This window comes from Heterodontus francisci, chromosome 13, assembly GCF_036365525.1.
Source record: "Heterodontus francisci isolate sHetFra1 chromosome 13, sHetFra1.hap1, whole genome shotgun sequence".
In the NCBI taxonomy this organism is placed as follows: Eukaryota; Metazoa; Chordata; class Chondrichthyes; order Heterodontiformes; family Heterodontidae; genus Heterodontus; species Heterodontus francisci.
In genome coordinates, this window is record NC_090383.1 from 76,483,987 (window position 1) to 76,511,843 (window position 27,857).

Sequence of the window (27,857 nt, forward strand, 5' to 3'; positions counted from 1 at the left end):
ATCTGGGGCAGAGAATTCCAAAGATTCATAACCCTTTGAGTGGAGAAATTTCTTCTCATCTCAGTACTAAATGATCAGTTCCTCATCCTGAGACTGTGCTCCTGTGTTCTAGATTCCCCAGCCAGGGGAAACAACCTCTCAGTGTCTACCCTATCAAGCCCGTTCAGAACCTTGTATGTTTCAATGAGATTACCTCTCGTTCTTCTAAACTCTGGAGAGTTTCGACCCAATTTAGTCACCAATCACATGAGCCCTAATTTTCTGTAATAACCTCTTGTGTGGTACCTTAATGAATACTTTATGAAAATTCAAATATGCCACATCCACTGGTTTCCCCCTTCTCTGCCCTGCTCGTTACAATCGCCAACAGATTTGTCATACCTGATTTCCCTTGCATAAATCCATGTTGACAAAGCCCAATCATATAATTTTCTAAGGACGTGGAAGTTTGTCTGAACTCAACCCCATCAGCTGCTCATTAGTGCAAAACCTTCTTCGAAAATGTGCCTCACAACTTGTGCCATCTCTTGGAAATTAGCTCCGTGCCATTTTATTATGCAAATAGATTTCCTGTATGTTGCTCTTGTGAACTCTATTTTCCTGCATTAGTCTTCTGCTGAGATATCCCTTGGCGAAACATCTTATTGACTGGTGTAGGAAAGCATGGCCAGTGGAAAGCTCTGTATTCGAGGATCCTATCTGGCACCACTGTGAACCGAGACAGCAAAGTGCTACACGGACTGTAGCATTCAATCAGTACTTGAGCCGCTTTGTGGATGTCCTGTCCTGGCCACTTGCTTGCGGCCGGGTCAAAACAGTTCTCTGCAATATAAATGCTGTAGATCTAGATTGTGAACGATAAATATTTGTGCTGTAAATTTTAAAATCGGATATACCCAAATCAAAGCTGCGCGCTTGGTTAAGGGCGAGGAAAGGAGAATAGTGAAAATGAAATTAAACTGCCTTCTACAGGAAAGCACAGGCAGACCTCAGAACAGACGCACAGGAAGTCGGTGGCGGGGATAAGGGCATGAGGAAATGATGTAAAAAGAGTGTACTTTAGCGTAGGCGGTGCGGTTAGGGGTTGACAGATCATGTTACCACGGAAAAACAAAGGGGACTTGGCTCGTTTTTACACGATAACTGACCCGAAAATACACAGGAAAGGCTACACGGTTTATAAAGTGACGGCACGGGTGAGTTCATCGTGTGTGCATGGTAATTGATGAGGTTTCAAGTGCAGCCTGTTGGTGATGTGTGTCTGCGGGACGATGTTTGCAGCTGCCGTTCGCGGAGACAGAGCGGCGGGAGAGGCTGTGCTCGAGCCAAGCCCGAGCTTCCCCCGGGTTCTAAAAAAGAACGAGCCCGGGACATTGGAACGCGGACCCGGGGAGAGTCTGCAGACTGCAGGAAGAGGACAATAACCCAGCCACTCTCAATAGGCGAGCATGTCATATTACTGCCGCATTCTCTCAGAAAAAACTGTGAAGTCACCGGTGGAAGTTATGCGCGATCCATCTATGTATCATTTTAACAATTGTGAAATATGCTAGGAACTGATTGTAAAAAAAAAGCGTTTTTTCTAATGTGTATTTCAGATTATTGGTATAAGCACTTGGCGCTGCTGAGCATATTTATAGTTATTTTGTATTGACGTTTCCGTGTCGCTATGTTTTCAGCATTACGTCATTTACAATGCTTTGATCAATAATACTTGTTTAATTTCTGCAGCTGGTTTAATATTTTAATAATCTGTCTGTAATTATACAGGTTCACCCAGATGCGACATAAAAACAGAAAGTGCTGGAAATACTCAGCAGATCTGGCAGCATCTGTGGAGGAACAGAATTAATATTACAATTCAACGACCTATCATCATGCTTCCGTGTGTCTCTCCACAGATGCTGTTAGACCCGCTGAGTATTTCCAGCACTTTCTGTTTTTATTCCAGATTTCCAGCATCCACAGTATTTTGCTTTTATTTACCCAGATGAGGTTGTGCTGAAAGGCACCATCTGTGACTGATGTATTTTGAACAGACAAAATGTGTGGTTTGAAATTGGTTGTCCATAATTGATGGTATTTAGCAAGCTACTGGATGCATAGTGTTTTTCCGATTAATTAAGTATTTTTTTTTTTAAATAGGTTGTTTCAAGAAGCAATCCAGAGGAGGTCCAAGAGGTAATGAGCTATCACATATTGCCTATGCTGCTGAGTTAGATTTTGTGGTTGACAGTATTTTAAGTATCTGATGTAGCTTATTTTTTGTTATGGAGTGATTTTGCACAAAAGATTAGAAATAGCAATTGACGTGGATATTTAAGAAGACTAAAAATCATTTTGATCGCATTTAGAGATGGGACTAGGAAATTTAGTATTTTGTGTATGCAGCTGGAAGGAGGATAATAGCTGTCCCCTCCAGCTGCATGTACAAAAAGCCATAATTTAGTAGACAACAAAGGATTTCATGAGCTCTTCCCAAATTTGGTGCAGTAATTTTAGTTTCCTCTTGTCTGTGAAAACCAATTGTTCAAAATTATTATTTTCTAATGCATTTTCCCACTAAGAAGCAGTTGATGGTGTGATGGACCTCAGTAGCATGTCATGTACTGGCACAAACATGCAACAAATCATTCTGTGAGTACATACATTGCCAGTATGTATATGGCCCTGAATACATATTTTTGGATCATAAGATCATAAGAACTAAGAGCAGGAGTAGGCCGTCCGGCCCCTCGAGCCTGCTCCGCCATTCAATAAGATCATGGCTGATCTTTTCGTGGACTCAGATCCACTTAGACGCGCTCTCACCGTATCCCTTAATTCCTTTATTGTTCAAAAAGATATCTACCTTAGCTTTAAAAACGTTTACTGAAGAAGCGTCAACTACTTCACTGGGCAAGGAATTCCATAGATTAACAACCCTCTGGGTGAAGAAGTTTTAATTCAGTCCTAAATCTGCTCCCTCTAATCTTGAGGCTATGCCCTCTTGTCCTAGCTTCACCTGCCAGTGGAAACATCCTCTCTACTCTTGTATCTTATCTATTCCCTTCATAATTTTATATATTTCTATAAGATCCCCCCTCATTCTTCTGAATTCCAATGAATATAATCCCAATCTACTCAGTCTCTCCTCATAAGCCAACCCCCTCAACTCCGGAATCAACCTAGTGAACCTCCTCTGCACCCTCTCCAGTGCCAGTACATCCTTTCTCAAGTAAGGAGACCAAAACTGCACACAGTACTCCAGGTGCGGCCTCACCAGTACCTTATACAGCTGCAACATAACCTCTCTTCTTTTAAACTCAATCCCTTTAGCAATGAAGGACAAAATTCCATTTGCCTTCCTAATTACTTCCTGTACCTGCAGACCAACCTTCTGCGATTCATGCACAAGGACACCAGGTCCCTCTGCATAGCAGCATGCTGCAACTTTTTACCATTCAAGTAATAATCCTTTTTACTGTTACTCCTACCGAAATGAATGACTTCACATTTATTAACATTGTATTCCATCTGCCAGAACTTTGCCCTCTCACTCAATGTATCTATGTTCCTCTGCAAAGTTTCACAGTCATCTGCACACTTTGCTCTGCCACTCATCTTCGTGTCATCTGCAAACTTTGACACCCTACACGTGATCCCCAACTCCAAATCATCTATATAAATTGTAAATAATTGCGGTCCCAATACCGATCCCTGAGGCACACCACTAGTGACTGATTGCCAACCAGAATAGCATTCATTTATCCCCACTCTCTGCTTCCTGTCAGTCAACCAATCCTCTATCCATGCTAATACTTTACCCCTAATGCCATGCATCCTTATCTTATGCAGCAGCCTCTTGTGCGGCGCCTTGTCGAAGGCCTTTTGGAAATCTAGGTACACCACATCCACTGGGTCCCCATTGTCCACCTTGCTCGTAATGTCATCATAGAATTCCAAAAGATTTGTCAAGCATGACCTGCCCTTCACGAACCCATGCTGCGTCTGCCCAATGGGACAATTTCTATCGAGATGCCCTGCTATTTCTTCCTTGATAATAGACTCAAGCATCTTCCCCACTACAGAGGTTAAGCTAACTGGTCTGTAATTCCCCATCTTTTGTCTACCTCCCTTTTTAAACAGTGGCGTCACATCTGCTGTTTTCCAATCTGCGGGGACTACCCCAGAGTCTAGCGAATTTTGGAAAATTACCGCCAGTGCACCTGCTATTTCTCCCGCCATCTCTTTTAGTACCCTGGGATGCATTCCACCAGTGCCAGGAGACTTATCAATCCTTAGCTCCATTAGCTTGCCCAACACTACCTCTTCCGTAATAATGATTGTTTCCAGGTCCTCACCTACGTTCGTCTCTTTGTCAATTACTGGCATGTTATTAATGTCCTCCACTGTGAAGACCGATACAAAATACCTGTTCAATGCCTCGGCCATTTCATCTTATCCCATAACTAAATTCCCCTTCTCATCCTCTAAAGGACCAACGTTTACTTTAGCCACTCTTTTTCGTTTTATATATTTCTCGAAAATTTTGCTATCTGTCTTTATATTCTGTGCTAGTTTTTTCTCATGTTCTATCTTACTTTTCTTTATAGCTCTTTTTGTGGCTTTCTGTTGACCTTTAAAGTTTTCCCAATCTTCTAGTTTCATGCTGTTTTTGGCCACTTTGTATGCCTTCTCTTTCAATTTGATAGCCTCCCTTATTTCCTTAGACACCCGTGGCAGATTACCCATAATTTCTTCTTGCTGTAGCCTTCGATAAGAGCCCAGACTTCGTGGTCAGTGGTTAAGCAGTGACGCTTGACACTGACCTTGAAGAAACTTGCCCACAATGATCATCTCTGTGGCATGGATTCCCTTTTCCTAACGTTAGTTTGAATCTGGCACCAAGGGGATCTCCATGTGTCCAGCAACAGGGATGTTGTCAAGCAGGTTAGCAGCCAATCACATTGAAGTATTCTCACAGACAGCAAAGTAAAATGCACAGATTATCTTTCACCTTTAAGTAAATCTTGCAGAGAGCAAAATAAGTGGGACATACACATGGTATTAAGGTATAAGCTGAAACATCATAAACAAACTTTAACAAAAATATTATTTAAAATTGAGGAATTTTATCATAATGGAGAAATGTGATAGTGCACATATATCGAATTAGTTTTTCCGGGCCAGAGATCTTTTTCTGCAGTAATAAATTTAATATCCCATTAAAAACCTAGTTACAGCTCATTCAACAAGTTATAACGTTTTTAAGGTTTTTCACAGTGAGACAAATAGCATAAAAGGGCAAGTTCTCGTCAGTTCAGTGATTGCAGTCTGTGGGGCCTTCAACAGTGCGCACCCTCCGGAGAAGAATAGAATCACTGACGGCAGCTCTGGATTTCTGCATTTAACTGTGCATGCACAGACTTCAGAAGCTGCTGTCAGATTCAGAGGAGTAATAATGGCGAATGCTGACAATTTTGCCCTTGTTGCTACTGCAAAATCCAGGCCATTGCACCTGCTTCTGCTTTCCATAAGGAAAACTGCTTAAGAGAATACCAAAGTATGTATCTCAAATTTGTATTATCTACGTCAATGCTTCAACATTGCCCTCTCTTGGGTATTTCATTCTTGCCAGCCTTCTTGGGTATAATACTGGTACAATATATTCAGAGGAAATAATGAAATCGTTGTGTTGTTAGATAACTATGTTGCATTTTACTTAAATTGTGTAAATTCAGTTCTCAAATCGTCTTTCTATGTCCTCTGTACCCCTTATTTCAATATAGATGTATCAAACACCTTGTATACTTTTACTAAGAAATTAGAGTTTATTTACATATTTTCTTATAAAACTTTCCAGCTCTGAAGGGCTACCTACCTCTTCAAAGAAAAAAATCATTGTGCCCCTAATTTCTAGTTATTCATGAATTTATTTGTGATGGACGAAACACCTAATTACTTGCTGAAATTAATTATCACTAATCAACTTGTATTTATCCCTACAATCTCCGAGCTAGTTTACATTCTTTTTTTAAAAAATGTGACCAATTTATGATCAATTTGAATGTTAGCATTCTTCCAGAGTCAGACTTCCACTAGTTGGAGCAGATAGACACTCAGCGAGCCTTCCCATGATCTCAAGCATTGGTGCGAGAAACATCTCCATTTTGGGACTTCATCAGGGCCCTGAAGCACCAAATAAAATTCTGTATTCTGGCGGCATTTCCCTATCATAATTCCAGTGAGCTTATCTCAGTCCTTGGCATGTAGTCTCATCTTGTTGAGAAATATAATTTATCTGTTCAATAATATAGCTTTGTATTTCAAGATCTTCCTTGGCTCTGTTTGCCTGTAATTTAAGTCAGAGTCAGGAGTTATCCCCTTCCATAAAAAGTGTAAGTTTTATAAATCATTGAGTGTTAATCATCAGGAAAACTGTGTAAATCTCAATCTTTTGAGGACGCCACATGCATTTCTGCACCAAAACAGTATCTAAAGTAAACTGAAAGCATTAATTTCATTTGCCTAAAATTGCTCGCATCAAAAGTGCTTTTTTATTGGACTGATGTTTTCCAATATTGAGTACAAAAACATAGTGCAGTATTGTAGAGCATTGAAATTTGAATACAACACACCACAGATCTCAGCTGTATCATTGTGGAAAGTGGGATGAACAGGATAGTCAATCAGTCCAAGCAACTGCAGTAGTACACTTCCAATTGGCCAATGATAGAGGCGCATTGGCAGAGGGCTAGAAGCAGATCACCTGTTCACTCTTGGCCAGGAATGGGAGAAAAATAATGGATATTTTAAAAATAATGAACTATAGGTGAGGGGAATAATAATGCCATGTTAGGGAGAGGGAAAGGCTGAACATTGTGCCTAGGGTTTTTGTGTTGAAATCCTTATTGTTTCCAACTTGCGTTAACAACTCTGATTTAGAAGCTTAATGCAATCTGATCAATTAACAGATTATGGGCTGGATTTTATAGGGGCCTCGATGTCGGGATCCATGGCATAGGGGGCATGAAGATTGTTCCAGATGATGCCCGCCATTGACCTTGACTCCGGCAGGGCCTGTCCCGATCTTGCCGGCGACGGGACTATAATTTAAATACTCAAATTAATTTACTCATCTGCATTAATGAAGTTCCCATCACCTCCTGAAGTGCTGCCACAGTCTTCATCCTGGCTGCCGACACTGCTGTGCCTTCGAAACCCCGTCTGGGGAAACGAGGCACAACACCTGTGGGGAGGCGGGAGGAGGTAGGTTTCTTAGTGTGGGAGGGAGGGAGCAGGGTCACAGCATTCTGATTGGTGTAGGGGATGGTGGGAAGGGGCAAAGTTGAAAGTTTGTGAACTTTGGAGGGGGAAGGTCAGGTACACAAGGTGAATATTTTGTGGGGGGGGGAGAGTGCAAATGATGTGTAAGTTTATTGGAGAGGTGGGAGAGGGGCTGGGAACATTTATTTAATTATTTGTAATAAGTTTTAAATACATGTGTCTTTAAACATTTAAATTAAATGTAAGGACTTGAAGCCCTTTAAAAATGGTACCAGTGCCTGTGCAGTGGCGCTGGACGGCGTTGCCAGGGATGGCTTGCCCGCCCCTCCACGTTATTGGTGGGGGCAGTCTGCCCCGACCATGTTAATGAGCCGCCGCATATAAGATCACAGCGGCTCTGCAGAGTAAAACCTGTGTGTGCGGGTCGTCATCTTTTACGGCCGCTGCTGTAATCGGTGGCAGCGACAAAAATCCAGCCCTATATCAAGTGTTTGTGCATGGGGGGTGGATTAGGGTGTTGCGGGGATGGGGAGGAAGAACAGTTTAACCTAAGGAGGTGGCCAAAGATCTAAAAATACGTAGTTGGGTTACACGTGATAGATTAAATTTCACATGGAAAACTTAATGCACATCAGAAGAAAAAATGGGGTTGTACGTATTCCATCAATGGTGTCAAAATACCTAAAGGTGAAGTTAAGAGATTTAGACATATCAATTAATTCATTGTTTGATTCATGTGTCCGGTTACTGTGGGTACACCAGTCAACAAAGCTGATATGAATAGTGCTGAAAACAGTACAAGCCAGAGGAAATTTTCCTTAATCTGCAAAGTGCTTTGATTAAATAACACTTCTAGTACTGTATGCGTTCTGATCACCAAGAAACGAAAGAGAATGTCAAGTCCTGGAAGTTGTGTCATGAAGCTGACTCCCAGGATAAATTTAGGCCTTTAAGTTTTGAGAAAAGGTAACTTAGAGGAGATTGTTTTATAAGTATACACAGTAAAGATAAACCAAGCAGTTCTTTCAAAGACTGATGATCAATTTATGGAATGGACTTCTATGAGTGATAGTGGAATCCAAAACTTTTTAATTATTCAACAAACTGCTGGATTCTGTGATAGGTTGCCTGTAGATTCCTTCTGAATGGATGGGTTAGGATAGTCCTAATGGGATAACTCTACTGTTGTATTATTAACCTACAAGTTTTAGTTTTCCTAACAGTTCTTTGGTCGAGAGAATCTTTAGGTGATAGTTCCCCAGGCTTATGCAACTTTGTAACCAGCCAACAGGAGGTGATGGAAAGTGCACAGGCTCCATTGCATGCCAGTTTTCTGCATCTTCCCTGTGAGGAAGTGCTGGCTTATGTTTTGTTTCTTACCGATCTGGCTGATATCAAAACCCAGCTTGTAGGGAATGACAGGAAAAACCTAGCCCATTTTGGTTGCACTATGGTAGCAATGTACATATTTTATGCATGAAATTTAAGCAGTATTCCTGTTTTCAGTTGCAAAAGTTTAGGTTTCTTAAAATGTTTCCTGTAAAAATTACCCTTGAGATTCTATAAACAATATTTATTTGATTGTTTCAAAAGGACTGATGGCCAAGCAATATTTGCAATCCGCCCTATACTGATTCACCAGTCAATGCAATTGCCTTTGTACTTGTCTTCAAACTGTGGTGCACGAGGTTCATTTAATTAACTTTCTAAAAGTGAAAGTTGCATTACTTGCTTGTGTATATCTTGCGATCTAATCTATCGAATTTAAATACTTTGCTTACTTAAAAATTAAATATATAATACAAACAATTTTGGAGTTGAATTTTTTTCTGTATGCTTCATTTTTCCTATGCATTATTTACAAATCCTTGTTAATTCTGATATTTCCCATACACTAGATATTGCAGCTTTAAATCACTCGAGTATGTTGTTACAAGGTAAACACTGAGAATAAGCTTCAGTTTCTAGTTTTTAGTTAATGAGAACACCAAAGAAAAAGTATAGATTTGCATTAATGAGCCAACGCTTAGCTGATTGGGTAGTCAATATAACTCAATTTCTAAAATATGTGGTACAGTTCCAAGGGACATTTTTGCCATACAGAGGTTTATGAGCTGAAAACAGGATGTTTGGGAAAACAAACCGACTGTTTGCACTGAGGCTGATGTTCCGTTGGTTGCAGTTTTAATTTTTTGTAGTGCAGCTTTTTTTGAGTTTGATTTTCATTTTTATACCAATACCACAAAGATTGTTTTTAAGATCATTGCATCACTAGCTACAAAATGCTCCATTCACAGATTTGGGAAAAAATTCTTTTCTCAATTTTGTCACTTCTCTGAAGACATTAGTTCTTAGGCACTGAATACCACCAGGCTATTTGATCTTTGAGGGCGTCTCAGCCAAGTCCCATTCTGTGTTCGTAGGACTTCCCACTAACCAGTGCATGTGAGGGACACTGACAGCCAGAAGTCCTGGTTCTTTTGGCTAGTTCCTCCCCTACAGTCCAGGTCACTGAGGCCAATTGTAGTTGCTAGCTTGTTTGATTGACTTGACACAGAACCGGAATTAAACTTGTGGCCAGCTGGTTTGTATGGCTTAGTACCACATTGGTACATTTAGCCACTGTTAGAGCAGCTCCAGAACCTTGTATTAAGGTAATAATTCTTTTTTCTCTATCAATGTAGCTACTTTAATTTGCTATGTTAAAGTGCAAATAGTCATATTGGTTTGCTAATAACTGACTTCCCCCCCTTGTTTCAGATAGTAGTTTGGAAACGTTACAGTGATTTTAAGAAACTTCACAAAGAGCTCTGGCAGCTTCATAAAACTTTATACAGGCATCCAGAATTATTTCCACCTTTTGCTAAAGGAAAAGTTTTTGGTAAGGCAGTTATGTTTTATTTCTAACTGTTTACAAAACTGCAGTGCCAGAATTCTGTTTCTGCTTTTACTGCAAAACTTATAGTGTCAGCTGGAATGGACATTTCAGTTTATAATCATAGGGGAAAAAGTTGCTGTATTTGCATGAAGTACATTAATTTTGATCTAAAGATAAACCACTGCATGTGCTTTCAAGTTGGCAAAATTTGCTTTGTGTGCTATGGAAAAACAGTATGGTAAGATCAGAGGATGTGGAGTCAGGAGACAAAATAGCAGAATGGATAGAAAGCTGGCTACAAAATGGAGCGTATAGGTAGGGGCTAAAGGTACTTAGACTGGTGGAACATGGGAAGTGGTATTCAACAGGAATTGTTGCTGTTGTTTACCATTTAAAGAAATGATCTGAACTCTGGATTCAGAAGTACAATTTCAAAATTTGCAGATTATACCAAATTGGGGTGGGGTGGGGGGGTGGATGGTGGTATAGTTAATACTGAGGAAAACTGCAAATAATACAAGATGTTAATAAACTTACAGATTGGCTCTGTAACTGGAAAACACGTTTCAATATAGACAAGTGTAAGGTGGTGCATTTTGGGACGAAGAATAAGGAAGCCACAAACACTTTGGATAATAGTTTATGGGGTAGAGAACAAAGGGATTAAAGTGTACAGATGCACAAATCATTAAAAGTAGCAATGCAGGTTAGCAAAGCCATAAAAATTGGAAACAAAGCACTGTGGTTCATTCCTCGAGGAATAGAATTAAAAAGCATAAAAGTTATGCTAAACTTTTATAGAACCTTGGTTAGACCACCGTTGGAATACTGTGCACTGTTCTGGTCTTCATATTGCAAATAGGGTATTGAGACATTGGTGAAATTTCATAAAAGATTCCCAGGGATGATACCAGACCTGAGAGGTTATAAATAGTAGGAAAGACTGAACCAGATGGGACTCTTTTTTTTTTCTTCTTTAGGCTGAGGGTGACCTAATTGACGTCTTTATAATTATGAAGGGATTTGACAGCGTTGATGTAGGAAAGATGTTTCCACTTGTGGGGGCGTTCAAAACTAAGGGCCAGAAATATAAGGTAGTCACTAGTAAATCCAATGAAGAATTCAGGAGAAACATCTTTACCTGAAGAGTGGTTAGAATGTGGAACATGGACTAGTTGAGGCATGTAGCATAGATGCATTTAAGGGGAAGCTAGTTAAGTAAACAAGGGATAAAAGACTAGTGGGATATGCTGGCATGGTTAGATGAAATAGGGTGGGAGGAGGCTTAGGAGAAGTCTACGTACCGGCATAGACCAATTGGACCAAATAGCCTGCTTTAGTGCTGTGATTTCCATGTTCTTTTTTTTATGTAGTACACTGATACTTGAGCATGGAGTGACAGAAGTTGTAAAGTTGAATTTGTGTCCTGCATTCCTTACCTAGCAAGTTTCTTACCTCAGTTGTGCCATTGAGAGGAGGCATCAAATGCGGGATAGGCAGATATTACCAAGGAGGGGGAGGAAAAGTAAGAGGATGTCACCTTAGATTGCTCTCGTGCTACTCTTAGAGAGCAGCTGAAGGCTGGCCTAGCAGCAGGTTCCATTTGATCTGAAATAATGCATTGTTTAGGGCACCAAAAAAGGTGGAAAATTTAACTTTAAAACCATTCTACATGTTGCAAGTAACTTTATGGAAGGATTGATTTTAATTTCACTGACCCAACTTCTTGCTGAAATGCAGTGGAAATATCTAAACTTATGTCTCTTTAGAATTCTTACCAAGGTGAAATATATGAATGCTGGGAAACATGAGATTTTTCACTTTTTACAGCAGTGCAATGCCTAGTTCAGACAGGATTCAGATATAGCTTTGGTGTATGTTTCAAGCAAAACATTTCCTGTTGCACCGGTGTGATGCTTTTAATTTCTTGCACTACTCATTCTCTGGTAATAATGGCTTGTTTGGGTTTGCTTATTAGCACAGAATTGAAGTAGTTTTGTGTTGTAGCCTGTGCTCGCTAAGAACTAGGTTAAGACTGTTCAAACACAGTTCATATGGGACCCATTCACCATCAGAGAAGCTGATGTTTTTAACCCATTTGTTTGGTAGGATTTGGATCTAGAGTTGAAAGAACTGGGGAAAATCCATTTGTTTGCTCCAATCTCTCAGCTTTGTTTCTTTTAACTATTCATTTGATGACTTCAAGAAAAAAGCTGTGTGAATTTTACATAAAGTAGTTCAATTTCTAATGCTAATTCCTTCTCTGATTTTGATTTCCATTCAATTTTCCTTTCAAATGATTCTTAAATCTTCTTTTAAAATTCATAGGTAATGTTTGAGTGCTGTTCCAGGTTTTTCATTGCTACTTCTATCAAGAAGAAAGAGTATGCTGTTGCAGGTGTCTTGGAAGTTTTTTTTTTCTCCATTTAAAAACTTAAGGGGGTTTGTGTGCCTTTAAGACTGAGAGCAGTTTTTATATTCTCTGGGAACAATGTGTGATCTGCAGGCCTGTTTCCTAAGCAACAGCGAGAGAGAGAGAGATCACTTGCTGTTTTGTATCAGTTTGACTGTATGTAAAGATTGGCTAGAATCAGTTTAAATTGGCAGACCAGCGAAGCGTGCTCTTTTGAAGGAAGGAAGAATTTGTCTCTCTCAGCAGAAAATCTACATTGGCCTACAGGCTGTGTTTTGCTTAAAGAGGAAAAGACCCCGAAAAGGAAAATTTGCATTATTGGAGGTAGCAAATTCTTTGTTACTCCCGACTCTAAGAAGTCTTTGCCTCAGGTGTGACTCTCTGTTGTCTTTTTGTGTTTCTAGGAGTTTTGGAAACTCAGTAAAGTTTCTACTGATAGACTGCCAATTAAAATTCTAAATAGACCTGTTATATTCCTTGTTGAAAGATCTGTGTGACGCTGATGCCTACTGTAGCCGAAGTACCGTGAACGCCTATCCATTACAAAATGTTCATCAAACTTTGAGTGGCATCTGACTAATCGACTCTGGGCCACCACCGAATCGGGAATGTAACCCACCAAGATTTAGAACAAAGTTGTTTTATTATTGCTAAATTAAAACATCATTTTAGAACCAGTTAACCATTGGTTTTTGAATATATGGGCTGAATTTTACGAGTGTGAGTGATAAAGGGGAATGTAGCACTGGGTCAGAACCAATTCCCTCTTAGAGGGAAGGAGTGGGGAACCAAGGAAAGGAAGAGTTGGGGGAGAGGGGGCTAGTGGTGGTGAGGAAGGGTTGGATGGCTCTGGGCAAGAGTCAATGTGTGTCTTGATGGGAGGGAATGCTACACTGATCCAGGGCTCAATTTGATCTCTGTGGAGGAAGTGGAATGTGGGTGGTGGGATCGGGTAGCTTTTCTTTCTTGTCATGGGGTGGTGTAATAGAGCGTGGCTTTCTGGCTTAGGGTGGAGAGTAGTGCTGAGTTGCTTTTGTGTGAGGAGCTGAAATGGGTTTGGGGATCGCTGCAATATTTGCTAGGTGTAGGGAACATGATCCCTTTCGCAGTGGGGTGGGGGTTTATCTTTGTTCATTGGCGAGTTTGCAGTGTAGGGGTTTGAGGCAATTTCTGTTCAGTGGGAGAGATTCCTGCTCACTAGCTACGATCTCCGAGGTAGCATTGATAATTGAAGACAGACTATTGCAGCATTGCTTTAGGAAGGAGCAGTGAGTTCTGTTCAATGGAGGGGGAAGGGCTCTATATATTTGGGATTTCTGGGGGTTGACCTCAAACTGTATCTATTCAGTACAGTTGCTGAATTAAGTCTGAGTTTTCAGTGCTCAAAGATGGATTAAGTTTGTTGTCTTGCTTAGGTTATCAGGTTAGGAAGGCCCCTGGGATTTTTTTTCTTAGCCGGGGATGGGGGCGAGGTGGGGGGAGGGGACGTTGAGTGTTGGAAGGGGTGAGGTGTGCAAGAAATCTGTAGAGTTAATGGTAATTATTATCAAGAATTTCTGTCCCTTAATGTGTTTCCCTTTGTTCATGAGATCAATTTTATGTCTTTATTTTCTTATTTAGAAACTTTCCTCCATTGCTGTGGCTGGTAAGCATATGGTCTTGATGATTATGACTGCTTTGTCAGCGCTGTATCCTTCCTGTCGATGCCCCATGCATCATTTTGCTGTCTTGTTATCATAAAGGCTTTTGATTTGAGTAATTTTTCTACTTTAGGTGCACTCTATCTGGGCATTATACTCTTTCACTGACCTTTTCCCTTTTCATTGCAATGACTTCACTACAGATGAACATTGGTCAGGGGATATACATTAAACTTTAGAGAAGTGCTTACCTGAGCTTAGCACTATTGCTGTACATTGACAGGCACTTTCCAACCACTTTTTCATTCTGATACTCTGTTGTCATCACTTGCAAAGAACAAACTCACCTAAGAATGTGATTTGTTTTGTGATGGGGTACATTGGGAATTCTTCTGGCTGAGTAATGGGCTGTCACGTAACATTAAGTACTGCCGTTTTATACTAAATTCGTCATGTAGCATTATTTTCACATGGATGAACTTTTTTTTATCCTCTGATTAAAACAGTGTGCCTTTAAGACTGTCTAAAAACGGTGTACCTTTAAGACAGAGTGAGAAGATTCTTTTGAGAACAGTGCCGCAGCAGGAGAGTGAGGAGGTCACATGGTCAAATCAGCCTGGAGACTTCGAGTGGCATCTGATTATTTTTTATACTAGGATACCTCACCCACCAGGAATGTAACCCACAAAATCTAACAACCCAGTTATTTATTCTTAAACAGCTAATTTTTAAAGCATTTTTTAAAAATCGGTTAACCGTTAGTTTTTGAATGTATGCGTGTGAGCATGGGGGTTTAGGTTAAATAAGTTATAAGGTCTTTAGACATCTTCTTTGGCCTCCTTATCTCGAGAGACAATGGATAAGCGCCTGGAGGTGGTCAGTGTCTTTATGTCTTTAGACATAAATTTATCTTAATAGTGTTAACTATTTATTAATAAACTAAATCTTAATTTGTTGTTGTCTAAAGAGACCTGGTTTGGTGGTGTTTTTATTCTGGGGGTTAATCAAGTGTTTAATTTGGCTGTTTCCGGTTAGGTGGGAAAACTTTAATAACATGCTGCGACCTGTGGAGTGATGGGACTGAATTGACAGTGCATCACTCCTGCCTCAGTCGTAACATATTAATTGGAGGCTCATCCGGCATAACATATAAAGTGGGGTCTTGGGTCTGGGATCATATTAATTGGTCTCGCATCTGGGATCATATTAATTGGGGTGCTCGATTGTCAGGATCCAAATGTGAGGCCAATTACATGACTTATAAGGGCAGTAATAATTTGGAAAAAAAGGAACCGGGTTTCTTGTGTCGTAAGGTACAATCTGTACCATCGGAATGGCATTAGCAGTTGCTGCAGAGTTTCTGGGAAAGGAGAATGTGCCCCTCAGTGACTTGAAAACTTTAACTAAGAATAAACTAAAAGACTTGGCAACAAAATTGGGTTTAGAGTTGAAATCAGGTGCAAAAAAAGCAGAGATATTTGATGTAATAGTCCAAAATTTTAAAATTAGAAGTGGAACAGAAAGATAGTAAGTCAGACAGCGATGCGGTGGAATCGGCTAAGATTCAGTTAGAAACAATAAAACTTGAACAGGAAAAAGAAATAGCAATAAGAAAACTTAAGGCTGAAAAAATAATTATGAAAACTTGAACATGTAAAAGAGGAAAGGGATAAAGAGAGGGAATTTAGGTAAGAGAGATAGAACTAAGACAAAGGGGTGGTCTTGATTCCAGGAAACATTCGGGTCAGGAATAATCTGAATTCAGTCCAGGACCCAACGAAAAGCTCTTTAACTTTATATGAGCTCTTCCTAAGTTTGAAGAAAGGAATTATAGGCATTTTCATATCTTTTGAAATAATAGCCAATAGATGAAATGGCCGAAGGAAAGCTGGGTACTGCTTACACAAAGCACGTTGATAGGCAGAACTCATGAAGTTTATGCCATGCTTCCTGAAGGGGCTTCTGCAGATTATGAGATAGCAAAAGGCTACTCTCGCTGCAAATGAGTTAGTCCCTGAAGCTAACCATCAGAAGTTTTGGAACTTAATGAAGATTGGCTGGGCAGACATACGTAGAATTTGAGAGAGTGAAGCAAATTAATTTTGACCGTTGGATACGGGCATTAGAGATGGAAACCACATATGAGAACCTTTGTGAATTGATTCTCTTGGAAGAGTTTAAAAATTCCATTCCTTCGGTTGTGAGAACTCATGTAGATAACCTGAAAGTCTTGAAAGCTAGGCAAACAGCAGAAATTGCTGATGATTTTGAGCTTGTGAATAAGCCAAAACCTTTTGTCCGTCACCCCCATAAACCCGAGAAGGATAGAAAGTGGGAGAGTGAAAGGAAGGTAAGTAGCCGTGGACAAGAAGGGAATGCCCTAGGATCAGTTCCTCAGGCCAGAAAGGAAGGTGCTGAGGGTAGAAGTGAGATTCGCAAACCGAAGTTTTAGCATTGCCACAAAATGGGTCATCTGCATTCAGAATGTTGGAAATTGCGATGTAAACCCATAGGACTTGTTGGGGTACGCAAAGCTAATGCAGAGGAAAAGATTCTGACTGAGAGTGTAGCAGACCAGGCTATAACTTTAATGGCAGTTGTAAAACCAGATACAAAAACTAAAGTGAGTGTAGAGGTTAAGAATAAGATACCCAAAAGTTATAATGAATTGTTGTCAAAGGGGAATGTAACTCCATATCCTTTAAGATTAATATGATTGAATTTTACATTCAGTTTGAGGGAGAGAAGAGTGGGTCCAAGACTAGTATTTTAAACTTAAATAAGGGCAATTATGAGGGCATGAAAGCAGAGCTAGCTAAAGTGAACTGGCAAATCAGGTTAAGGGACAGGTCAATAGAGATGCAGTGGCAGACATTTAAGGGGATATTTCAGAATACACAGAATAGATGCATTTCAACAAGAAAGAAAAATTCTAAGGGTGGGACCCACCGTCCGTGGTTAACTAAAACAGTTAAAAATAGTATCAAACTTAAAGAAAAAGCCTATAATTGCGCATGGATGGGAGGCAGGTTAGAAGATTGATCAGAATATAAAAAAACAACAAAGAATGACTAAAAGATTAATAAGGAAGGTAAAATTAGAGTACGAGAGAAAGCTAGCTAGAAATATAAAGACAGATATTAAGGGTTTCTATCGAAATTTAAATAAGAAAAGAGTGAACAAAGTGAGCGATGGTCCTTTAAAAAAAAAATGAGTCTGGGGAATTAATAATGGATAATAAGGAGATGGCAGATGAGCAGATATTTTGCATCGGTTTTCACTATTGAGGATACAAGTAACATCCCAGTATTAGCTGTAAGTCAGGAAATGGAAGGGAGGAAGGAACTCAAGAAAATTACAATCACAAGGGAAGTGGTACCGAATAAATTGTGGAGCTGCGGGCTGATAAGTCCCCAGGTCCTAATGGACTTCATTCCTAGGGTGTTAAAAGAAGTAGCTAGTGAGATAGTTGATGCATTAGTTTTAATTTTCCAAAATTCCCTAGATTTGGGGAAGGTTCTGTTAGATTGGAAAATAGTGAATGTAACTCCTTTTATTCAAAAAGGGAGGAAGACAGAAAGCAGGAAACTACAAGCCAGTTAGAATAACATCTGTCTTAGGGTAAATGTTAGAAGCTATTGTTAAAGATGTTATAGCAGGACATTTAGAAAAATTCAAGGTAATCAGGTAGTCAACATAGTTTTGTGAAAGGGAAATAATGTTTAACCAATTTATTGGAGTTCTTTGAGGGAGTTCATGTGCTGTGGATAAAGGGGAACCGGTGGATATAATGTACTTAGATTTCCAGAAGGCATTAGATAAGATGCTACATCAAAGGTTATTGTAGAAAATAAAAGCTCATGGTGTAGGGAGTAACGTATTGACATGGATAGAAGATTGGTTAGCTAACAGGAAACAGAGAAGGCATAGATGGATAATTTTCTCATTGGCAAGATGTAATGAGTGGTGTGCCACAGGGATCTGTGCTGGGGCCTCAACTTTTTACAATTTATATAAATGAATTCAATGAAAGGACTGAAGGTATGGTTGCTAAATTTGCTGATGACACAAAGATAGGTAGGAAAGTAACTTGTGAAGAGGACAAAAGGAGGCTACAAAGGGATATAGATAGATTAAGTGAGTGGGCAAAGACCTGGCAAATGGAGTATAATGTGGGAAAGTGGGAAATTGTCCACTTTGGCAGGAAGAATAAAAAAGATCTAAATGGTGAGAGAATGCAGAGCTCTGAGATACAGAGGGATCTTGGTGTCCTAGTGCATGAATCGCAAAAGGTTGGTATGCAGGTACAGCATGTAATTAGGAAAGCTAATAGAATGTTATCGTTCATTGCGAGGGGAATTGAATACAAAAGTAGGGAGGTTATGCTTCATCTATACAGGGCATTGGTGAGATCACATCTGGAGTACTGTGTACAGTATTGGTCTTCTTATTTAAGGAAGGATGTAAGTGTGTTGGAGACAGTACAGAGAAGGTTTACTAGAGTAATACCTGGAATGGATGGGCTGTCTTATGAGGAAAAATTGGACAGGCTAGGCTTGTATCCGCTGCAAATTAGAAGAGTAAGAGGCGACCTGATTGAAACATATAAGATCCTGAGGGGTTTTGATAGGGTGGATGTGGAAAGGATGTTCCTCTTGTGGGAGAGTCTGGAACTAGGGGTCACTGTTTAAAAATAAGGGGTTGCCCATTTAAGACGGAGGTGAGGAGGAATTTTTTCTCTGAGGGTCATGAATCTTTGGAATTCTCTTCCTCAAAAGGCAGTGGAAGCAGAGTCTTTGAATATTTTTAAGGCAGAGGTAGATAGATTCTTGATAAGCAAGGGGGTGGAAGATCGTCAGGGGTAGGTGGAAATGTGGAGTAATCAGTTTAGCCATGAACTTGTTGAACAGCAGAGCAGGCTCGAAGGGCTGAGTGGCTTACTGCTGCTAATTCATATGTTTGTAAGTAAGTGAGGCAAGAAAACCTATCATTATACGCAGGAATACAGGAGCAACCCAAACACTTGCTGGGGAAAGATATAACGTTTCCACCAGGGAGCGCCTTGAATGCTAAAGTTTTAGTTAATGGAATTGGCGGGGAGTGTATACTCATACCTTTATGTAAAGCACACCTAGAGAATGACTTAATATCTGGGATGGTAACTGTAGGAGTTGTCCATAGTTTGCCAGTAGAGGGAATTTATCTACTCCAAGGAAATGATTTGGCCGGATCAAAAGTATCGGTTTTTGCGATAATTACAGAGGAACCAGGTGAAGTTAGGGAAACTGAGCAATTACAGGAACAAGTTCCAGGAATATTTCCTCTGTGTAGTTACCCGAGCTGTGGAAAACAGGATCCGTTGTTGGAGATAAAAGTGGCACCACAAACAGATAGCTGAGTATCTGAAACTTTATTTGGGGATTTAGATAATCCAAATGATATATTTTACAGATCTTCTATAATTGCAGCACAACACGCTGATCCAGAGTTATACCGAACAGTACAGATGGCTCTGACGGAAGCTGAGGTGAAAGGAGTTCCTGAAGGTTATTATATGGAAAACGGGGTTTTGAGGAGGAAATGGAGACCGCCTCATAGACCTGACGACGAAGACTGGACAGTTGTTAAACAGGTAGTGGTGCCATCTAAATATCGCCAGGGTTTATTAAGATTAGCACATCACTTTCCTTTTGCAGGACATAGGGGAATGCGGAAGACTAATTCACGTATAAGCCAGCATTATTACTGGCCAGGTCTTACAAAGGACGTAAAGCAGTTTTGTAGGGCTCAGGAACACCTTAAAGCATCCCAAGCCAATATGAAAAAATGGGCAGACAAGAATGCAAAAACCGGCAATTTTCAACCAGGGGAGGAAGTATTAGTGTTACCGTTACAGGGGGAACCATTAAAAGCACAGTTCAGTGGCCCATATAAAGTGATCAAAAGAGTGGGCAAGGTAAATTACTTGATTGACACTCCTGATTGCTGGAAGAAAAACCATCACTATGTTAAAGCAACATTATCACAGGGAGGAGGAAAAGCCAGTACAGGTATCTCAGGTAATGGGGACTTTTGAGAAGGAAAAGGATAGTGAGGATGAGGCAGAAGGAGGCCTAGACAATTCTCGGATTGAACCTCCAACTATCAGGTTAGCGAATACAGAATGGCTAGGAAAATTGGACAACATGCTTTTACACTTGGGCAAAACAACGTGAAGACTTAACCAGGCTTTTCACAATTTTTAAAAGAGTCTGTAGGGATAAACTGGGATATACAACTTTAGCCACACATGATGTGGATATAGGGGGAACCGTTCCTTTAAAACAGCATCCTTGGTGCTTGGGTCCAGCCAGATAGACCCAAGTAAAAGCAGAGATCCAATGCATGCTGGAGGGCAGCTTAGTTGAGCCTAGTCAGAGCAGCTGGAAATTGCCAGTGGTCTTGGTGCCGCAACCTGGTGGGTCAGCCCAAGTTTGTATAGAGTACAGAAAAGTCAATTCAATAATGAAGGCAGACTCCTACCCAAATCCGCGTTTAGAAGACTTTATCAACAGAGTGGACAGTGCTAGGTTTCTTCCCAAGATCTACTTGTTAAAGGGATAATGTCATTCCTTTGACGCCCCAAGATAAGGAAAAGTCAGTTTTTGTTACACTGGATGGAGTTTTTCAGTATCAAGTGATACCACACTGGTTAATGGGCACTCGAGAAACTTCTCAGAGAATAGTGGCCAGTGTTCCAAGCTATGCAGTTCACCTGGTTGAGGTGTTGGACTATAGGGACACTTGGAAGGAAAACATGAAACAACTGGGAGACTGGAAGGTTGCAATGGGCTGAATGGGACAACCTTTGTAAAAAATTTAAAGCCAAAATGTTTTGACCGAGTTTGTTGTTACAGCCTTATCATTTGAAAATTGCACATATTTCGGGGAAAAAAATGTTATTGCCGACACTTCGTCACCAATTTAACCATGTTAAGTTACATAGATGGCGATGGTACAAAGAAAATTCTGTAAATTATCAGTAGAGTGAATGGGGGCATGAATGGGAAAATTTTGTTTTTTTCCCAGTTTCTATTTTTTTTGCACTGTAATATGCATTTTAAGAATGGCGTTTCATTTTGCAAAGGGCGGAGGTATCACAGAACTTTTTTTTCTCCTGATTACAATAGTGTACCTTTAAAGGTACACTGTTTGTAGACAGTCTTAAGACAGAATGAGAAGATTCTTTGAGAACAGTGCCACAGCAGGCCTGTTCCTGAGGCAACAGCAGGAGAGTGAGGAGGTCACATGGTGTATTGTAACTTTTGACTGTGTGTAAAAACCAGCTTCAACCGGTTTGAACTAGAGAGTAGAGCGAAGCATGCTGAAGGAAGAAGCTGTCTATTTCTCTTAGCAGTAAACTACATTGAGTTACAGGCTGTGTTTGCCTATGTAGAGAGATAAATCCTGGAAAAGATCATTTGCGTTATTGAAGTAAAGTTTCAACTGAGATTGTCAGTTTTAAAATCCGAGTGGATCCGTTGCTCTCCTGCTTGTTTAAGGAACCGTGTGATGCCTACTGCAACCGAAGTGCTTTGAATGCCTATCAAGTAAAGACTGTTCATTAAATCCTCCTGGAGACTTCGAGTGGCATCTGATTAATTTTTTACACTAGGATACCTCGCCCATCAGGAATGTAACCCACGAAGACTTACAACTGATTTATTTATTTATTCTACAGAAACAGCGAAATTTTAAAAACATAATTTTTTAAAGAACGGTTAACAGTTTTTGAATGTATGTGTGTGAGCATGGGGGTCAGGTTAAATAAGAAATTATAAGGTCTTTAGACATAATTTTATCTTAATAGTGTTAATTTTGTTTTGTTGTCTAAAGATACCTGGTTTGGTGTATTTTTTTAATTCTGGGGGTTAATAAAGTGTTTAATTTGGCTATGTTCTGGTTAGGTGGGAAAACGTTAATAATATGCTGCGACCTGTGGAGTAATGGGACTGAATTGACAGTGCATTGCTCCCGCCTCAGTCGTAACAATGCCTATAGATGCAGTGCCTTTGGAATCTTGAGACCGCTTAACATTTTTAATATGTAATGGATAAAAGTCTAGGATTAGGAAAGCCCAGTCACCCTATTGCAGATTGTCCCATTAGTACTTCCAGCTCCCCCAGCCTGAAATCTTTGACTCCATTACCTTACATGGTAGATTATTCCAACCACTTATCACCATTTTAGTAAAGAAATGTTTTTCTAAGATCCGTTTTGTGTTTACTTTTTACTGATCTAAGTTTACATCCTCTCCATTTACTGAGTATGAAAGGTGCTACATTAAAAAAAAAAATCAAATTGTTTGTTGTCTTTCTCTTCCTTGCTCACTCTTCCTCGCTTTCAGTTCTATCTCATGCAGTGACCTCTGAGGTATTTGACTCAGCACCTCCTCTTAGTCTGTCAAAATTGCCTCCGGGGTCAGGAACCTGCTGTTGGAACCATTTTCGGGTCCCAACCCCGGTGGGGAGGAGGGGTAGTCACAGGCTGCAAATTTCCCCGCTATCTGCTGCTAAATGGCTGGAGGGTGGGTTTGGTGGCCAGTTGGCAGCAGAGGCAGGACTTGTAAAGTGTGGGTCTGATTTAAAGGCATCACAGCAGCCATTACTGTGACGGCCGTTTTGATTATATATGTAAGCTCCAGCTTACCAGGAGGAGAGGCAGAGGCCAGGCACTCGGGGCAGGGCTGCCCCATGCTTCATAAATGAGCTGCTGCTGGAGACTGAGAGTTAGGAGGGAGGTCTTGTTTCCAGAGGGTGACAGGAGAAGGCCACTCAGCCAAACAAAGCAGACCTGGCTGGAGGTCACAGAAGTAGTGAGCAGCCGAAGTGTTGTGTGGAAGAACTGGGTCCAATGCTGCAAGAGGTTTACTGACCACCTTCATTCTGACAAGGTGAGTGCAATGCAAGACCCAGATGACAGGCGTTCAGCTCTGCAGCCACCAGTAGACACAGCAGCTGAGCAGCCTGAGGCTTGATGATGCTCCTGAACATTGGAGAAATGTGTGCCTTGCATGATTACTGACCAATCAGCAAGGCTCAAAGTTTGAGCACTGATGCCTGTAGCTTCTTATGTAAATGATCCACTGGCATCGGTTAGAGAGGCCAGCAATGCTTTCTCTCTCTCTCTCTCTCTCTCTCTCTATCTCTCTGTCTCTCTCTCTGTCTCTCTCTCTCTTCAATGCAGGAGAAGAGGGCACATAATTTGAGGAACAGGGCTTGCACTCATCACTGCCATGGAAGAGGCAGTGGTGGAAGTTGCCAGGGTGGCCCTGCATGATCAAGTGGACAATCGAGAGATGGGAATACCTAGAGGAGAGGGTGCAAAGATATTGAGATCTATAGGTAAAAGGGATGGAGTGCACTCCTCCCTGTCTGACATAATGCCAAAGACTCCACTGCATTAGGAAGGATCAACACTGTAGAGGCATCTGTTCTCATTGGCTAGTCCTCATGATCTCCTTCTTATGTCTAACACAGGGTCTGTCATGGAGGGGGAGCACAAAAGTACAGCTGCATCACCGATGGCCCCTCAAGCATCCGAAACAGCAGACCAAACATTATCACGTTATTCAAGTGTACTCTCCACTAGCACAGATACACGGCGAGACCTTGCACACATTTAGAAAGGGTGGCGTTTGGTGAAGAGCATGGCACTAGTGAGCAGGAGGAGGTGAGAGAGGCAACTGTGGACAGTCTCCCTCGGAAGATGGAAGGCAGACACAGCCATGATCAGCTGGGTGCAGATGCAGGACCTCGGGAGTCGCAATAAAGGAGGCTCTACTTTTATCAGCAGCGGGAGATGTGTATCCACATGTCAGAGTTCCCTGAGGCAGTATGGAGTCATGGGCTGAGAATGGAGGAGTCCATTCAGCACCTGTGTACTGCCATGGCTCAGGGCTTTGAAAACATAAGCTCCTCCATTGAGAGAGTGGCCAACCTCATGGAGAGCCATATGTAACAGCACTCGGAGTAGATGTAAGGGCCATTTTGGTACCATGGTGGGGGCTGACACCTGATTTGGAGGGATTCAAACATGAAGTTCTGAGAAAGGTAGATTTGTGAGGCAGCAGTGTGCTCAAGGACTTTGGAGAGTAAAGGGAGATTGAAGATGGGGTGGTAGTTTGCAAGGACGGAGGGGTCAAGGGTAGGCTTTTTGAAGAGAGGGGTTATGATGGCAGATTTGAAGGAGAGGGGAACAGTACCTGAGGAGAGAGAACCGTTAATAATGTAGATAACATGGGAGCCAGGAAGGGAAGTTGGGTAGTCAACAGTTTATTAGAATAGGATCTAGAGAGCAAGAGATGGGTCTCATTGACAAGATGATCTCAGAGAGCACATGAAGGAAGTTAGGAGAAAAAGTACAGAATGATGCAAATTCAGGGTGAGGGCAGGGGGGAACCTTAGAGAAAGTTTGTCCCGCTGAGCTAGGGAAAGAGAGAGAAAGCAGCAGGGAAGCCTAACATAAAAGCAAAATACTACAGATGCTGGAAATCTGAAATAAAAACCAGAAATGCTGGAAATACTCAGCAGGTCTGGCAGCATCTGTGGAGAGAGAAGCAGAGTTAATGTTTCAGGTCAGTGACCCTTCATCAGAACTATTTGGGCAGCTTAGTAGATAGGCTTGATTTTTGTAGCAAAGAAGTCCATGAGCTCCTCACACTTAATGCTGGAGGAGGCAGAGGAGGGTGGTTAAGAAGATGGTTTGTGGCGAAGAGAAGCGGGTGTTATCTTTATATTCCTAGATAATCTGTGATTCATGGGTAGTTTTAACAATGGAGCGCGAGGTGAAAAGGACTCTGGAACATCACTGAATTGTAGTTCAAAAACGCTTGAAGTTAACACACAGGCTTTAGTGAAGCAGCACTACGCTTAAATGAATCATTCCAGACTTTTGCAATTCATATCAACATTTAATTCAATTAACAGTAATTCATTAAAGAGGGACAGTAGAAAAGGGATTTGTGCATGAAGATTGTATTCTCTTAAATGCTTTATTTTATTAGTTATTCATTTAAGTGGGCTTATTTATGTATGTGAAATTACACCCACCGCCCCCAAACCCCACCACATGGAGGCAGAATTTGGCATGATGAGCTGCCAGTGGCAGGAAGACATTGACAGACAGGTGGGACAAAGAGGTTTGTGCATAGATAGAATACTTCTGATTTCTGAGGCTTCAGCAGACAAAATGCACTCTCAGCCCACTGTGATTCTATTGCTGTCTGGAAGATTCAGGAGGACTTACTGGTGAAAGGCCTCATTCATTTCTGTTACTCTGCTTTCCATCCAGATAAAATGCCTCCAGATAAACCGATGACATGGAGGAAGGAGAGCCCTCCCACTGGCTGCTGCCCTGCTCTGTCATTCATTCATTCTCTCACTTCCAAATACTAACACAGAGATGAGCACCTGGGAGTTTCAGACTAGCAATAGGGAATGGAACGCAATGGGTGATGCACAGATCACGTGGCTGTGAGGATAGGGTGACAGAGGAAAGCTGATGATGATATGGAAGGGATCAAAGGCATCATGCATAGACTGTGGATCATTGGAATACATATCTCATGGGCCCTACATTCAATGAATAGTGCTAACAAAGCAATTAATCCCTGTTCAAGCACTGCAGAATGTTTCCCAAAATACACTGCATCTGTCTGGTTTACTAAAGGAGTCCATCATCTGCATGCGTAGGACCATTTGGGTGGTGTTCTCACTGCAGCAGTCCCTGGAGAGGGTGACCTCTCAAGCAAGATTAACAGAGGTTGTCCCATAAACAAACTTCTTGGACTGGTGTCTGCCTTCTGAGAGGCAGCTCCGACTGGAGGTCTTGGGTATCCACATTGAAAGGAGCATTGATGATATCTCAGCTCGGATTGGGACCATTTGGTCTGCCTTCCCACTGATCACTAGCTGCTGTTGGAATTGCTGTTGTTTATAACTTTTTTAAATGACAGAAGGTAGAATATTACCCAAGATCTCTTAGGTTTGCTGATGACCCCAAATTTGTGCCTTGGACAATGATGTTAATCAACCTGTGATAATCCATATTGGATCTTGTAGTATAAGGATGTAAAGGGTTAATGCTGAAGACAGTGAGAGCAGCCCCTCCCACTGTAGGAGTGATGATGTCATAGTCACGAAGTTAGGCTGGAGAGAAGAGAGCAGCATGTAGGATGTGAGCTTAGGAGGCTTGATGAGAGTGTATATAGTATTATGTAAATAATACAGTTCTTAGTTGACTTTATCCTGAGTCTGAAATGTTCTCCAGAACGTCCCTGTTATGCTACTAAATACAACAACACACAAGATCCAGACAAGGTTGGTAATTGAGCAGCAACTTTACATAAGTATCAAGTCGTAAGATTAGTAAAAAGAAGCAAGAATGCAAATTATGTATTAAATGGCTGTGCGTTTGAGGTAACAGAACTAGAAAGAGATCCAGAGGTTTTGATGGATATGTTAAAATTGCCAGTTTAGTGTTCATTGTGGTCAAGTAGCAAATAAAATGCTGGGATATGTAGCTAGGACTGTGACATTTCAGTTAAAGGAGGTGATTTTAAAAAGTTGTTTTTGGCCTTGGTGTTCAGTTTTGGTCTCCATATTCCGGGAAGGATGTAGAATTATTGGAAACAATCCAGAGGAGGGCTTTGAGGCTGATTTTTGAAGCTAAGAGGGCAGAATTTTCAGAAAAGTTGTTTACCCAGGCACTTTACTCAAGAAAAGGCAGATGGGAGAGGACCTATTAGAGGTCTTCAAAACTTTCAGTGAAATGGTAAAATTGAATCCTGCAAAGTTCTGGTATTGGACACAGGATTCAAGGACCAATGGACATAATTTAAAGTTAAAGATGTCAAAAGAAAATAAGAAATGTAGATACCTTTTCAATATCAGTGGTGGCAATGTAGATTGCCAGTGTAGTAATGGAACTGAAAACTATAGCGATTTTAAAAAGACTGGATGAATTCTTGCTGACCAATACAATTCAATACTATTAGTTTTAGAATCACAGTAAGGAGGTTTGCAAGTCTGGCTCTATGGACCAATTGTCTTCTTACATTATAATGCTACACTGTTACTATGTATATGGTTTTGATCACAATTTGCTTCCTGTGAGGATAAATATGAACTGATCACATTTTGAGTGGAAAACACCTTTCTGTTTCAATGATGACAGTGTTGTCACCAGCCTTATTTAGCAAATTAGATATAGAGGGCCGTATTCTTAATTCATCACTCAAATTCCTCCCAACAGGACCAGTATCAATGATAGATGTGTAATCATCAGTATCTTCCCATGATAACTTGGTCTACTCTACTTAGTTCCAAGATTCTTCATTAAAGTTATTTGATAATTCAGATTGTTTTTAGCATTAGTTTACTGTTTTATTTACATTGCTGAGCTCATTATTGATTAATTCAAACATTTTTGAGAGAAAAAAGTAACTGAGATAGTGGACATAGACAAGCAGTAATTACCCAGATTGCTTTCTTCAGATGCATCCTGTAGTGTTTTGAGAATTGCATTGTACATATTGTTCACCTTGAGGCTACCATGCACAGCAGCAGAGGGAACTGAAAGAGAAAGTAAAACAGAATAAAGACTCCATTATTCAGCA

The 27,857-nt window shown here is 40.8% G+C and overlaps 1 protein-coding gene across 3 annotated transcripts in view; it reads left to right on the top strand.

The window, feature by feature from the left end:
• The first annotated feature begins 1,010 nt into the window (after nt 1-1,010).
• rps6kc1 (ribosomal protein S6 kinase polypeptide 1) overlaps nt 1,011-27,857 on the top strand; it is a 195,065-nt gene continuing 168,218 nt past the window's right edge. Inside the window, exons 1-3 of one of the 3 annotated variants that reach the window (XM_068045018.1) lie at nt 1,011-1,196; nt 2,146-2,181; nt 10,030-10,150. In XM_068045018.1, coding sequence (XP_067901119.1) covers nt 1,095-1,196; nt 2,146-2,181; nt 10,030-10,150 — 259 coding nt within the window. In that variant the 5' untranslated portion in view covers nt 1,011-1,094. The other 2 variants (XM_068045016.1, XM_068045017.1) reach the window with 2 other exon arrangements.